This window comes from Rattus rattus, chromosome 1, assembly GCF_011064425.1.
Source record: "Rattus rattus isolate New Zealand chromosome 1, Rrattus_CSIRO_v1, whole genome shotgun sequence".
Taxonomy (NCBI): domain Eukaryota; kingdom Metazoa; phylum Chordata; class Mammalia; order Rodentia; family Muridae; genus Rattus; species Rattus rattus.
The window spans coordinates 11412028-11428089 of record NC_046154.1 but is presented as its reverse complement, the minus strand read 5'-3'; the positions used below and the strand labels follow the sequence as shown (position 1 = coordinate 11428089).

General features: G+C 47.9%; 1 protein-coding gene across 2 annotated transcripts in view; it reads right to left on the bottom strand.

The window, feature by feature from the left end:
• Ube4b (ubiquitination factor E4B) overlaps nucleotides 1-16062 on the bottom strand; it is a 101472-nt gene that overhangs the window by 15887 nt on the left and 69523 nt on the right. For both annotated transcript variants that reach the window (XM_032894467.1, XM_032894474.1), the window contains 6 exons: nucleotides 15651-15849; nucleotides 12834-12972; nucleotides 7339-7438; nucleotides 6039-6166; nucleotides 5009-5107; nucleotides 2036-2271 (listed from right to left, as the gene is read on the bottom strand). In XM_032894467.1, coding sequence (XP_032750358.1) covers nucleotides 2036-2271; nucleotides 5009-5107; nucleotides 6039-6166; nucleotides 7339-7438; nucleotides 12834-12972; nucleotides 15651-15849 — 901 coding nt within the window. The remainder of the gene's footprint in view (nucleotides 1-2035; nucleotides 2272-5008; nucleotides 5108-6038; nucleotides 6167-7338; nucleotides 7439-12833; nucleotides 12973-15650; nucleotides 15850-16062) is intronic.

Here is a 16062-nt window from a genome sequence, read left to right as displayed (position 1 = left end):
CCCACAGTCTGGAAGAACAGAAATGGCGCCCATAATGTCTTCTGATATCTATTCTTGCAAGAACCTCACCCCCACATCAAATACAAACGACACAACAGAGGAAGTAAAACATTACACAGGCTCTGAGCACGCAGGTGATCCGGGACATTTAAATCCTTTCTCCGTGCCGTGGTTCAACCGCGTCTGGCACACATCAAGCTCCCTATCCAACTCCCACCTTTCTTCATATTTTCTATATTTTTCAAAGTCTACATTTCGGGAGATTAAAACCCAGTTGTTTAATAATAAAAGGAGAAGTCTAAAAAGTGTCTAGCATGCTAAGACCTGACAGGATTTATGTACTCTCGCTCCTCACTCGTTAAGCTAACTCTTCTTTGGATGAACTAAGTGCCATTTTATTATGCAAAAGCGTGAACGAAGGTGTCGGCAGTGATTCAAGCAAGCTTGCAGAGGACAGAAAACTGGAGGCCAGCACAGTTACAGTCATCTAAGGCCACCCGTTCTGGGCTGCATCCCGGACACGGCCCACACTAAGCCACTAGTGTTAGTTCAGTGCCCATCCGTACCCTTCTCCCCACATTTCTGCTTTATTTACTCCTAAATATACGTCAAAATTATACTGCCCAGGTCCCAATTCCCAAGTCCTTAACTGGACTGGACTCTTGCTAATCTCCTAAGCCTCAGCCTGTCCTGGAACTCACTGTGTAGACCAGGCTGGCCTTGATCTTAGAAAGATAGATCCTCCTGACCCAGCCTCCTGACTGCTGGGACTAACGGCGTGCACCACCACGACCAGCTTGAACAAGGCTTCCTGCTGCCATCTTCCAGGTTCACCTCTCTGCCTTCTTTCCTGTCATTCCTCAGCTGAGGTGACTGACGCTCACCGTTGCATCCTCCCAGAGTCTGGCCTGCCTAGACCACCTTTCCTGAAGTAGCCCGTTTTCTCCCAATCTACTGTCTCCAACTCTTTCAACTCTTCCACGTCTGCCTCTATGAGGGAGGGATCTTAGTGTCCTCCCACAGCAGGCCCAACAGAGACATTGCTGAATCAGTGATGGAGTCTCCCCAGCTCTGGGGAAGGAGGAGCCTAGATCTTGATGTAGCCTTCCCAGCCTCAGAATTCCTCCTTAAGGAAGACTGTTAGGATTCGTCTAAAACCCTCTTACTTGAAGTTTAATCTTATTTTTGAAACAAGATTGTGCATAAGTACCTCTCCAAGAGATGCTGCTCCTGCAGCTGACCTTGGGATATATAACTCTAAGTCCTACCATGGGGGCGGCCTAAGGAGGGACAGGATCTACGGGGCAGACCTGGGTGGGGTGGTGGGCGGGCCCGGGGGAGACTGTGCAGCTCCTGCAGGGTCAGAGCTTCAGTAACTGTGGAAGAGCAGCCGAGCGTCAGCCGCACTTGTGCTAGGGCCAGCTGCTGGGCACCTGTCACTGACTCGCCATTAACCTTCAGCGAGCTTCCTGACCTTTCTAAGCTCGAGTTTCCTCACTTATAAAATGGAGGTATTTATAGTACCATCTTTTCAACAGCTACTCAGATCAAGTGACCACAAGTGGTAGCTATTATTAGGAAAGGTGTCACCTACCCATGACCATGGAGGGGCTCAGGCCAGACGGCACAGAGCTCCATGACTGAGGGAAAGAATGGATGATACCCAGAACGTCTATATCAAACTCTCTATTGTTCCCACTCTTTGAAAACTCTGCTACGGAATGGTGCCATGTATGAGACGCTATAAAGTCAACAGCAATGAAGCAGGTTCACTACTCAGATGAAAACATCGGCTTGGACTGACAACAACAAACAGTGTAAACCGTCAGAAGGCCGCACAGGCAGTGGGCAGTGTGAGCTCTCAGGGGCCGGGGGTGGGGCGGGTCTGAGCTGGGCTAGTAAGTGATTTGCATAAGCGGATGTGGGAGCCTTGATGGCAGGATTATTTATTTACCTATTTGTGAATTTAGGTCACAGATTTAGACTTAACAACCTTGTCTCAGTACATTACCACAAGGCACACTCCAAAACCTACCTGTATAGAACTTCATGAGGGATGGTACCAGCAATTTGGTAGAGAGAGGATGATTCTCAATCATCTCAAAAAACTTCTGAGTTCTCGGCTGAACAGAGGGGTTGGTCATAAACATGACCTCCACGAGCTTGGCCACTAGGTAAGGGTTTCGGATGTAGTTCTGGTTGCACAGCATCACAACGAGGAACATCACAATGTCCTGAGTGCAGGGCTCATAAAGCACCTGAGGAGAGTATCTGCAGAGGCAAGAAGGCACGGTGAGCCGCCGGACGCACCACCGAGAGCTCGCCGGTCAGGGAAGGAGACGGCACAGCAGAGGAGGGTACTGCAGTGCTTCTGCATGGTTCAAAACGATATGCACACTGGAACCACACGGAGTAAAGCAAACACGGGTGCTGGCTACAGCATGCTTTAGGAAGGAAGCAAAGGCCATAACTGAAACTTCACAAGAAGATCTTCGCTATCCAAAGGGATAAAAGACAGGATCTTCTAAACAGCTTCAACTGGTCTCAAGTTCACTGCACAGCACACACTGGCCTTGAACTTGTTATCTTTTGCCTCTACTTCCTAAGTACTGGAATCACGGGAATGCACGACCACGCCCAGCCTTACAATGGGCAACCTGTCCCATCTCCAGGATCCAACTGTTAGCAGGAGAGAATCAGTTCCCTCAAATTGCCTTCTGATCTTTGAAGGAGCTCTGTGCATTCAAGGACCCCACTCGCACACAAATAAATACATGTAATTACAAAATTTTTAGCCAGGAGGTGGTGGCGCATACCTTTAATCCCACCACTCGGAAGGCAGAGGCAGGTGGATCTCTGAGTTCAAGGCCAGCCTGGTCTATAGAGCAATGAGTTCCAGGACAGCCAGGGCTACAAAGAGGAACCCAGTTCCAAACATCACCCACGTTTTGTACATAAGGGCTCTTCAAATGCCAGAAGAGGGCGTCATCAGGTCCTAGGCTACATGGTTGTGAGCCACTGTATGGCTGCTGGAATTGATCTCCAGACCCTGGGAGAGCAGATAGTGCTTGTAACTGCTGACTCATCTCTCTAGCCCCCCTGCCACCAACTTAAAACAAATGTTCTAATTTTAAGAAATTAAAATTTTTAAGTGAATATCTTTATATTACTGTGCTTAGAATAAACTTTAAAATGTGATTATTTAAATTCTCACACTGAGTTTACTCAGCAATCGAACCTTTAATCACCTTTAAATTTGTCATTCTCACAGCACTGGCGAGAGCTGGCCCTGTACCTCGCCTAGGCTTCACAGCAGAGCTGGCCCTGGTGGCAGCACTGTAGGTAAGCTGGCTCTGCAACCTGCCTCGGACCACCCCATCCCCAGTGACTGCAGCACTCAGGAGAGGGCCCCCACCACCTCAGCTTTGCAGCACAGCAGGGCTGGCCCTGCACACGGATGCGGAGACCTGCAGGCTGGCGCTAGCTGTCTTATCTACCATCCAGACCCAGGCTGGAGTTAGCCCATCCCAACATCTCCTCATTATGAACAGTGGGCACCGCAGGACAGGGCTGGCCCTGCAGAGCCAGAGGTGCAGGAGCTCCAACACAGGGGACAGCAGGACACCTGAGAGGAGTCCTGGTGCGGTGTAGAGGAAGGCAGAGGCAGAAGCAGCCCAGCGACTCACTGCAATGAATATTTCCAAGTAAAGAGGTAAGGACAAAAGTTACACTGTGACTGACACACTGTGACTGACACACCGTGACACAGTGCAGCTTCCATGATGAGGTGTTTTATGTTTGGTTGTGTTTTTGTTTCCCATTTTCTTTGGAGGGGGAGGTTGCAAGGGTGGAGGGAGGATACGAGGGGACCGAGAAATGAGTAGGGCTGGGTGCATGATGGGAAATTCAGAAAGAATCAATAAAAAGCTGAGAAAAAAATTCCTTGCCGTCAAAAATCCACATTATCACTTCTGACTGGGCCAGCATGGAGACAGCTTTTCTGTTCTTTTGCCAATTGAGGGAGAGTCTCACTACGTAACTAGACTAGCCTGGAACTCACAGTCCTCCTGCCTGAGCTTCCAGGTGCTGGGATTATGGGTGTGCGCCACCATGCTCAGCTGGATGCAGCTTTTATGACATAATGCACACTTGTTCTGTCTAACTTTGGACTTGGGCTGTTGCTGGTCTATGCTGCTTTCGCGTCTGAAACCAGACTTCACACACATCCCTCTGCCACCAGTACCGTCCCCACGATGATATGGTTATGGGGAATCACCTGTCACGGTTCCAAAATGAAAAGTGAGGGAATGTGAAGGGCTTTGGTTTTCCTCTCTGTTTTCGGTGTACTGGGGATTGGATCTAAGCCCCTTTGCACGCTAGGCAATTGGCCTAAGGGATCCCACTGAGAGGCCAGTGAAGGCTTGAGCCCCTGAAATCAGGATTTTAGGAAAACAAAAATCCAAACAAAAAAAACATAACTCCCCACAAATATCAGACAAGATGAAACCAGTTTTTTATGAAGCTTCTCAAGTCTTACAAATCGGCACATTTTTGGTTCAAACGCAGCCGTGGGTATTATAATTTGCGGCATTTACTGGGGCGTTTTCTCAGGGGCATGTTCAGTTGTCAAACACTCTGCTTAGGTCTCAGCAGCAGCCGATCCCAGGGCCATTTCCAGGACAGAAGCAGAACCTGTCACCCATGTCCTGCTTCTGTCTTGGAAATGGCCCTGGGATGGGCTGCTGCTGAGCCGGGTTTATTTCTCCAATTTCTTTTCTTTTCTTTTTTTTTTCAGAGCTGAGGACCGAACCCAGGGCCTTGCACATGCTAGGCAAGCGCTCTACCACTGAGCTAAATCCCCAAGCCCTATTTCTCCAATTTCCGAGCAGTTCAGGTAGATAGCGTTACATAACAGCAGACGTAAGTGAGGCTGTGGTAAATGTGACACAGCTCCTGGCACCACGCACTGTACATCAGCAAAAGAGCAGGCAGCATGTGGAGTACTTACTGTACAATAAAAAATAAAAATTCAGCAACATCTTCTACATAAAACTCAGGCAATGCTGCAAATACCTTGGGGACTTCTGAATTTAAAGGCAGTGTTATGCTGTAGAGGAGAAAAAAAAGCACAACTTACAAATGATGTCATGGCACGCTCATTCCCAGGGTGCTGTACTGCTAAATACCCCACTCTGGAAAGAGCAGCCCTTACTGTGAAGCACACCTCTGTAAAATACACACGGGCAAACAACTGTGACCTTTAGACGTGCAGAAAGGATGAGGGAGACTTGGCCGAGCTTGGGTAAGTGTTTACCTCATCTTGACTTCTTGCTAGACTTAAGGCAGAAGTTAAAATGGGAAAGAAAACCCAAAGGTCATATTTGTCATTTCGTGCAACTCACACAGGGTGACCAAAGCCAGCCTGTATCTTATATAAGCACCCCCAGTCTTTTAGGGACAAAGGCCAACCTCACCAATACCGGTGATGTAGGAGTTCCACAATTAATGTGAGAGTCGTGACTTAAACTGCAGTGCCGGTCAATGACCTGGGCTCCCTAGACAGGGTGCTCAGAAGCCTGTTCTCTCCAGCACTCTGCTTCCAATTTATAAATCTCTTTTCCTAGCCATCCAATGTTATGGTAAAGTTTTAAAAATGACAGCCATTGGACTGGAGAGATGGCTCAGCAGTTAAGAGCACTGACTGATCCTCCAGACGTCCTGAGTTCAAACCCCAGCAACCACATGATGGCTCACAACCATCTGTAATGGGATCTGATGCCCTCTTCTGGTGTGTTGAGGACAGCTAAAGTGTACTTATACATAATACAAGGCTAAATTTTAAATAAAAAAAAGACAGCCATTAAAAAACATGGGGAAATATTAATACAGCTTCATATCATTTACGCACAACCTCAATCTGACAATGAAAATACAAGTCGTCAGGAGGGTAAGGATCTGGCTTCAGTTATGATAAACAACAATTAAGACAACCCAGAAGCCCCAGCGAAGAGGGAGGCGGCAGAGAAGGAGCCACTCACTCAGGATATGCAGGGTCCAGGACGCGCAGCATCAGCTGAATGAGAAGGCCATAAAAATTCAGACATCTTCTTAGGAAGCTCTCGTCAAGTAAGCCAGCGTCAGCACAGGCCTTGCACCGTACCAGTTTCTGTGGAAGTAGATGGCCCCCACCAGTAGATTAGTGCGATGCCAGGGCCCCTCAGCTCGAGTAGGCAGGGAGGGGCTAGGAGATGAGAAATCTAGGTTCTAACATCTCCGACTAGCCTCAGGACACGGGTGGTTGTGTCAAGGTCTCTCTGGTTTCTGAATAAAGACTCCAGGAACATATGCTGTGCAAACCACTGAACACATGGCCAGCAGTCAGTGCTGGAGGTCTGTCACTGACACCTTGGAAGATGGTGGGAAAAGCCAGGCAAGTTGTATCTGAACTTCAGCACCACTACTTCTGTGCTACCCTCAAGCAAAACACTTGCCTCCTGGGCTGCAACGCCTCAGAGGACCTACCAGGAGACACACACATGCCACATCGTGGTAAGTGGATGTTTAGCTCATTACCGACCCCGAGTCACAACCATGGAATATAAAGGAGGCTACAGATCTGAAAGAAGAGCTCCTGCCTGTCAGTTAAGACAGGGTCTCATTCTGTAGCTCAGGGTGGCTCTGGTAAAACCATAGTCATGCTCCCATCTTGGCTAGGGTCAGCGCTGGGGTTACAGGTATCAGCCACTATGCCAAGCTCCACTTTGTAGCTCAAAAGCACTCTGGACTATTAGCAAACGAAAACCTGAAAATTTAGCTTGTCACAGAAATCAGAGACATTTTTCTCTATAATTCCACTAATCAAGAGAACCCATGAGCAGCTAACATTCAACTTGATACTCTGAATATAAACACAGAAAATGTACATGTGTTTCTGTTTTCCTGAGCTCTGTGTGTGTGTGTGTGTGTGTGTGTGTGTGTGTGTGTGTGTGTGTGAAGGGGAACCTTGTACAGCCACAATGCGCTGTGTCAACTGCCATGATAACAGGGTTATGTATCCTAGAGTATGAGTGTGGCAGGGAGGGGTGGGAGGTTACACTGCGGTGGAGAACGCTTACTAATGATTCATTGCATACGCACACGTATGTTCTCTGCTTAGATTTAAATGACTGGATACAGAAATAGGCAAGGTATCAACAATAGTCCCATGTTACCTTGAGAGAAAAGAACAACCAAGAAACAACAGGGACACCCGAGCACGCGCTCAGAGCATTTTATTCTGGTGAGGAGATTACTACTGGGAAGCGGGCCACGCCGATGCCAATCAGCTACTGTACAAACCTTAAGCTGAGTTTTACAGCGCTTCAGCATTTCGCGGTGTCTGGTGGCCAGTGGGGAATCTTTCCACTGGCTTTCATTATTTTTCAAATCTTCCACGGTTCTGAAATTAACAAACAAACAAAACATCCTAAAGATCTAAGGAAAGAAAGTACCCAGGCCCATCTTCTTATCCCGGCCTCTCTGATGTGACTGGTTTACACTCACATACTCTCGTGTTTGTGTGTGTGTGTGTGTGTGTGTGTGTGTGTGTGTGTGTGTGTGTGTGTGTGTGTGTGTGTGTGTGTGTGTGTGTGTAGCCTGGCTGTCCTAAATCTCTCTCTGTAGACCAGGCTGTCCTTGAACTCCACGCCTCTGTCTCCCAAGCACCAGTATGAATACTGAGAGTCCCAGCACCTGGCCTCACACTTAGGTATTTTAAAATCTAGAGCGCACAGGCCAGGCAGTTGAGGTGCACGCCTCCAAGCCGAGCAGGTGGATCTCTGTGAGTTTAAGGTCAGTCTGGTCTACATAGAGAGTTCAAAGGTGAGAACTGTTTCAAAACAAAATAAAACCTAGAGCATATCCCAGTACAGTGAGTTCTGGTTTAACTGACAGAATTTTTCTTTCCAGTTGTGTTCATAAATAGTGTGTGTGTGTGTGTGTGTGTGTGTGTGTGTGGTGTGGTGGTGGTTGATAGGGTTGATAGGGCTTTCTCTATGTAGCCCTGACTGTCTTAGAACTTTGTATGCAGAACAGGCTAGCCTGAAACTCAATACAGCTACTAGCCTCTGCCTCCCAGTGTTAGGATTAAAGGTGAACACCACCACTGCATGGGTAATGTGTCTTAAAGAATGTTCTCCATGGCACGCGGGAGGCAGATAGAGGCAGATCTTTGAACTCAAGGCAATTAGTCTAGGTAGTGCGCTCCGGGCTAGGCCTACACAGTGAGACACACCAATGCCCCATCGCCCCTCCCCCAGACAGAACTGCACTTTAGACCCTATGAAGCGTAAGTGAATTTGTTGTTCCCCGGCTGTTCTGAGATGTTAAAAACAACTTTCTTGAAAAAGTTCCAAGCTCTTTTGCCAATGGTGCTTCCCTCTCTCCTCAGCGGGCCCTCCCGCTACCTGGGCTGCTCTCTGTGGCCTGCGGGCTCACTCCGAGGTGCTCCAATGCCTATTGTGCAGGGCTGCCCTGAGATGCTGCCCAGTTTAAACACTTGCTTACCTCCCAGGATTCAATTTCCTCATGGTACTGTGTAGAAAACCAGAGCCTGCTAAATGTCTAAACCTCAGACTTCCCTGACTCCGTTGCTGTATTTTTTTTCTCACGGAGGGCAGAATAGCTTCTGGAAGCATGGTGGCAGGGCAGTTTGGGCTGAGGCCGTGGTTCCACTGCTAGACCAGGCCTCACCGAGAGCCCTTTTCTGCTATTCTAAAGAGTTAAAATCACCCCACACATCCTACTTATCTCAGAAAAACTGGACCCTTTGGTCTTGGACAAGAGGATTAGAGACAAAATAACAGCTTTTTTAATGACTGTTGCTTGCTTCAAGGACTGAAGCACTACGTCAATAGTCAAGAACAACGGGCAAAGAACATGGGTTCAGTTCCCGCCATCCACAAAGAACATGGGTTCAGTTCCCGCCACCCACATGGTGGCTCACAACCATTTCCAACTCCAGTCTCGGGATCTGATGCCTTCTTCTGACCTCCAAGGGCACCAGTGGCAAACAAACATACACGCAGGCAAAACACTCATAAACATAAATAAATAAATCTAAGTAAGTATACAGACATCACATCCCAATCCTGAGACAAAACCTGAAATATTTGGTTGTGGTGGTTAGGGAACTTCAACTGAGAAAACATCTTAGTCCGATTGGCCTGTGGGCATTTTCTTTACTGACGATTGGTGTATGAAAGCCTAGCTTACTGTGGTGGTTCAGTTCTATAACAAGGCAAACTGAGGAAGCCATGGGGAGCAAGCCAGTGAGGGCTGTTCCCCCATGGCCTCTCCTTTAGCTCCTGCCTCCATGTTACTGCCCTGATTTCCTGTCCTTGTGGGCTCTACTATGTAAGTCAACAAACCATTGCTTCTAAGTTGCTACTGGTCATGGTGTTTATCAATGGCCACACAGGGCAAAAGGGGCTTTGTAGCTGTAAAGGTTTCCTACATTATAGGGTTATCATGAAGGTCTTTCTAAGAGAAATATTGGGTAGGACAATTAGCCAGTGAAGTGGATATCTGGAGATACTCTGTCACTGACTTGAAAACCAGGTAAATGTATCATGAAGCAAGAAAGTAGGAAGCTTCCAGAAGGTGAAAAACTGAGGTAACACTCTCCCCACGGAGTCTCCAAAAGGGATGGGACACTGATTCTGACTTCAGAGCAATGACATAGTCATGCAGTAGGTCACTGTGGGGAGGCCAAAGCAAGCGAACACAATGACATACATGGGAATGGGTGCTGCATAAAGGAACAGGCACAGGGCCTGGCCTAGTGAAGTTCCACTTACTGTTTGGGGACGCAACGCTGGCAGCCCTCAAGCTTGTGAGAGAAGGCAGTGAACCATGACCCCTCAGAGGCAGAGCAACCACAACCAACACACGCACAGGCTAATTCCATGACCTTCCAGAGCTTCCTACCTGGAAGTCAGGGCCAGGACCAGGACTCAAATGGCTCACAAGTCTGGGGGATGGTGATAACGCCATGCATCCATACCTCTAAATCTAAGCAGCTTGTTGGCAGAGACTGCTCTTGTAATGACCTGTCACCTTGCAGAGCACTGCCCTGCATCCTACCATGCCACCCTTTAGCAACTCCAGAACCACAAAGTCAGAGCAGAAGTGCCTTGGAGAGATTGAAGTCACATGGAGGAGGAGCAGGTGTCTCACGGCAGCAGCAACTGTCCCATGAGCTCTATGCTATGGGTCAGGATCCCAATTCCAGGTGCCCTCTGAGGTAAGAAGCCAAAGATGGAGCTACAGAGGCGGGGCCTGCCACTCCCTGCCAGGGCTGTGAGCTAGGAGCAGGCTCTAACTCCTGACTCCAGCCACCCTCCTCTCCAGCTCCATCGTTATAGCTCTCCCTCCATAGCCATCTCTTTCCCTCCTTACAAAGCCCTGTGGCGGCAACGGCCCCTCCCAGATGATCCAGGGAAATCTCCTTGATCATGTCTGCTACATCACTTTAGCTGACACTCACAGGTTCTAGGGCCTTAGATGTGAAAACTTCTATCCCAGTACTCAGGAGGCAGAGGCAGGTAGATCTCAGAGTTTAAGTATAGCCTGGGCTACAGGGTGAGTTCCAGGACAGCCAGGACTACATAGTGAGACTCTCAGTCAAAATCAGTCGCAGAGTCACACACACATGCACACGCACACTCACACAGAAACTGAGCTTCTCCCAGGACCAAGTAACATACTTAACGTCAGATGAAACCAGCAAGTGTCCAGCCTCCGGGGCTACACGGTGAGCCCTTGTGTCCAAAGGGGAGTGGGACGATATCCCACAAGACATTTAACTTCCTTAGCACATAGGAATTGTCTTGATCTGAAGGATATAAACATGTCTTCCTTCCTCCCTCATTCCCTGGACTACACAGAGTTCAAAGGCACACGGAGTTTCCCCTTTATCTGCTGTTTCACTTCCCAAGGCCTCAATAATTCATGGTCAGACACAATCAGCACAGCACAGTGGGACAAGACAGAGAGAACAGGCTTTGCTGGCCCTGCCTTCAGTCTCAGCATGGCAGAGGCAGGGGCAGGGGCAAGGGCAGGGGGTAGGGGCAGGGGCAGGGGCGGAGGGCAGGGGTGGGGGCAGGGGCAGGGGCAGGGGCAGACAGGGGGCAGGGGCAGGGGCAGGGGCAGGGCAGGGGCAGAGGCAGAGGCAGGCAGGGGCAGGGGCAGGGGCAGAGGGGTGTTTGCACTCTGAGCTCTAGGGCTGTAAGTCAGAGTCTATCAAAAAACGAAAAGGAAAGGAAAAGGAAGAGGAAGGAAGAGAAAAGAAAGAAAAAAGAGATAGAGAAAGAAAGAGGCAGGCAGACGCTGACTCACAGAGTCCACCTCACAAGTGCTGAGATGCCAGACAAGTATGTCGCCATGCCCTGTCAGAGCTTTTGTTACAGTGTATTATAACTGTCTATTTTGTCATTAGTTGCTAATCCCCTAGTGTATTTAGTGTATCAAACCTTATAAGTATGTATTCATAAGAAGGCATAGGGTAAATAATAAGGTTTTATAGCATTCATGGTCTTAAGTGGTTAATGGTCTCCCACTTCTACAGTCTGCGGTACTGGAAGTCTTCTCAGCTGGGGCTGAAAGAGGGCTCAGCGTTGGGAGCACTACTCTTAGAGAGGATGAATATTCCATTCCGGCCACTAACATGGTGGCTCACAAGTGTCTGTAACTCCAATGGCTTCTTTTGGTTTCTGAGCGAACCAAACACACGGTATACAAACATGCATGTAGGTAAAACACTCATGCGCATAATTAAAATAAATTATAAAAAAAAAAACCAAAAAAACCCCACAACCCTGGGGTTGTGTCACAACAGTCACAGGGTTGTGAAAAAACTGCACACACATGGTGACCAGAAACACATGAAGGAAAAACACTCATACATAGCTAATACAATTAAATAAATCTTTAAAATAAAAAAATAACAAATTACTTCAAAAATTTATAGTCAATGAACTAAAAATAAAAGTATAAGAAGAATGGATGGTGAGCGGTGGTGCACAAGTTTAACACCAGCACTTGGGAGGCAGAGGCAGGTAGATCTCTGTGAGTTCGAGGCCAGCCTGGTCTATAGAGTGAGATCCAGGATGGCTAAGACTACAAGAGAGCTGGTCTGAAAACAAACAAACAAACAAACAGACAGACAGAATCTACAGAGTCCATGTTAGTGCACACAATCTGAGAAATGTGTCATTACAGATATTCGATGTGACGGTTTTTCCGACCCAGCAAATGACTGTTGTCACTGCTGAGATGCTCGTTTGCTTGGAGAACCTGACCATGCAGGGTTAGATACTTGGGTTAGAAACAGCCGTGGAGGGGTTGGGGATTTTGGCTCAGTGGTAGAGCGCTTGCCTAGCATGCGTGAAGGCCCTGAGTTTGGTCCCCAGCTCAAAAAAAAAAAAAAAAAAAAAAAAAAAAAAGAAACAGCCGTGGAGCTAATGATGTGATGACTGACAAGTGAGCCGACAAGCCAGCCTTTGGGCTCCTCAGACACAAACATCAGGCCAAAGGCGAGTTACTCATCTCTCATGATTATCACAGGAAAACAGGGTGGACAGCCCAGAGCCAGGTGGGTACGCCAAGAAGGCAGGCACCCCTCCCAGTGGTGCTGGGCCATCCTCACTCACACCAGTGGTATGATGACACAGTAGTGGACGCAGACATGGCTCTGCCATGCACACAGCCTCTCTCACACCTACTGCCCACAGCCAACTCCGTGTGTCTCCAGGCAGTAGTTAACGGCCAGTCAGGACAGGGAGCAGGACACGTACCTATTGAGCTCACGGATGGCTCGGAGCCGGCGAATGTAGCGACGACAACTAGGTAGGATAGAGAGATGGTGAGCGTGCAGGGTGAGAAAGAAGCATTCCGTAGGGAATTTTGGCTCAGAAAATGGAGGCTGATCTCCATCTAAGAAGAAAAACAAACAAACATGAACCCTTCAGTGAAGTCAGTTACAAGTCTTAAGGAAAAAAATCAACTCTGAAGGAAAATAGGTTAAGAATATTTGTGTGCATATGCCTGCTGTGTGTGGACATGGTGTGCATGTGTCTGGTGTGTGAGGACAAGGTGTGCATGTGTGTGTACATCTGTCTGTGTGTGAGGACATGGTGTGCATGTGTGTGTACCTTTGTGTGTGTGTGGAGACGGTGTGCATGTGTGTGTACATCTGTCTGTGTGTGAGGACATGGTGTGCATGTGTCTGTGTGGCTGCGTTTGTGTGTGAGGACATGGTGTGCATGTGTGTGTACATGTGTCTGTGTGTAAGGACATGGTGTGCATGTGTCTGTGTCTGTGTCTGTGTGTGAGGACATGGTGTGCATGTGTGTGTACATGTGTCTGTGTGTGTGAGGACATGGTGTGCATGTGTGTGTACATGTGTCTGTGTGTGAGGACACGGTGTGCATGTGTGTGTACATGTGTCTGTGTGTGAGGACATGGTGTGCATGTGTCTGTGTCTGTGTGTGAGGACATGGTGTGCATGTGTGTACATGTGTCTGTGTGTGAGGACATGGTGTGCATGTGTGTGTACATGTGTCTGTGTGTGAGGACATGGCAATGCATACGTGAGGGGCTGGAGCTTGCAGGGTTCTACACCTCAGTTTTGAGACTGGGTATCTCACTGAACATAGACATCACCAGCTTGGAGGCTAGCCTGGGGAATGACACAAAGGTCATCCTGTCTCCTTCCCTCCAGTGCTAGGGTGACGGATGTGTCCTGTCATATGAGGGTGTGAGGAAGCTGAGCCCAGGTCCTCACGCCTCCTCACAGCGCTTTCCAGACCCTGTGAGCCACCTCCCCAGCACAGGAAATTTTCTTTTGTTGCTTTTTGAGACAGGGTCTTCTCTAGGAACCTCTGGCTGGCCTAGAACTCACAGAGACCTGCCTCTCAGTGCTGGAACTAAAGCAGACACCACCAAGCCCAGCCTCCAAGAATATTTTTTTAAATTACAAACTTAGTTGATGTTGCAAGAGAAATAGATTCCTCAGCTTTTTTAATGTCCTGCATCCTCTTGTCTGATTAACGATGTGTCTTCCTGATATAGTCTATAAAACCATCTTAATTCTCTAAGCTAAACCTATTATTTCTTTTTATTTTTATTTTTATTTTTTTTTTGTTCTTTTTTTCGGAGCTGGGGACCGAACCCAGGGCCTTGCGCTTCCTAGGTAAGCGCTCTACCGCTGAGCTAAATCCCCAGCCCTAAACCTATTATTTCAATCTGAAATAATTAGGCCAAATTAATAAACTACGGTCATTTTTCTACATGTTTGTGTTTCTGATCTAGAAGAACTATGTATGAAGCCATCAATGTTGTGAGTAGAGGCAGAAACTAGAATCATAGAGAGGGGACCATTATACAGTTTTTAATCAGCCTGTAACTGGGCTCACAGGGTAGAGGTCACACTTCACACTTGTGGATAAGTGTGGTGTCAGACCACCTCAAACACTTGTGGTTTTTGTGTTAAACATTCAAATAATCCCACGAGTGTATATGAAACACACCCGAGCTGCCGCCAGCCATGGCTGTCCGGCCGGGCTGACAGCATCAGGCTGTTTGTCCTGTGCAACTGCACCCTTAACCAGCTGCAGTGCTGCAAGGGCACAGGCTAGCTGCTTAGGACATGAGGCAGGAGGATTGCCCAGGAACTTGAAGCTAGCCTAGGCAACACAGGGAAGGAGTCCTCAACTCCAAGCTCCTGACCCTGGGGTCCTGCTGCTCTAACAACCATCCTCTCTGTGCCTCTTCCCCCGCTGCAACAGTATTACAGCTTCAAGATGGCCACATTCGACTTAGAGTGATGAAATGAACTGCTGAAAAGCATCTACCTCTTCCTCTTCTTGGTCTTGGGAGGCAGGGTTTTGCTACGTAGCCCATGCTGACCTTGAACTCATGATTCTACTATGTCAGTCTCCTGAGTGCTGGGGTATTGGTATACACTAAAGAAGGCTGAGCACTAAGTAATCACTTTTCTTTTTTTTTTTTTTTTTTTCGAGCTGGGGACCCGAACCCAGGGGCCTTGCGCTTCCTAGGCAAGCGCTCTACCACTGAGCTAAATCCCCAACCAGTAATCACTTTTCTTAAGGTGAACATTTGACCATGGCATTTCCATGTTCAGTAAGTAGGAATTCATTCCACTCCACACATAAGCAAGATTATTGTTATCCCACCTTAAAATACTTTCAACTGCCAAAATATAACACAAAATCTATATAAAGTTGCTGTTATTGGGTTGGAGAGGTGGCTCAGTGGTTAAGAGCACTGGCTGTTCTTCCAGAGGTCCTGAGTTCAATTCCCAGCAACCACATGGTGGTTCACAACCATCTATGTTGGGATCCAACGCCTTCTTCTGGCCTGCAGGTGTACATGCAGATAGAGCACTCATGTACATAAAGTAAATAAATCTTAAATAAATCTTCTTAAAAGTTGGTTATGGTGTCTTTCTTCACGTTCACACCCATCTGTCCTACATGCTGAGTAATTTGATGAATTTTTACTACACTAATTTTAACTCTCTCTCTCTCTCTTTCTCTATCTCTCTGAGCATGCAGATGAGAGGGCACACAGCAAGGCCCCACGTCACTCACAGAGCTCTGTCAGCCACTCGTTCACATCCTCCATCGTTGCATTTATCCGTGTCTCATCGTTTGGCAGAGTGATCCGACATCTCGGGTGGAATATATAAGTGGGGTCGACTGTTTCTAACTTGATTTTTGTACTTAGCTGCTGCAGGACCCAAAGGAGATTCAGCATGAACCCGTCTGTAGACACCAACCGATCATCTGCCTGTGACAGAAGCCACAAAGCAATTGAAACAACTGTTAGACATACATCTCACAAATTTGGAGCAACGTCCTACGAGAGCACATTCACATGTAATCAAATCCTAAAGCCCGTGACAGTCCATGTGGCGAGCACTGTCAATCAGCTAGCAGGTGCTAGCCCAGCAAGCTTCCAGCCATCCATTATCACAGACTCTCTGACCTCTGCAACAGCCCC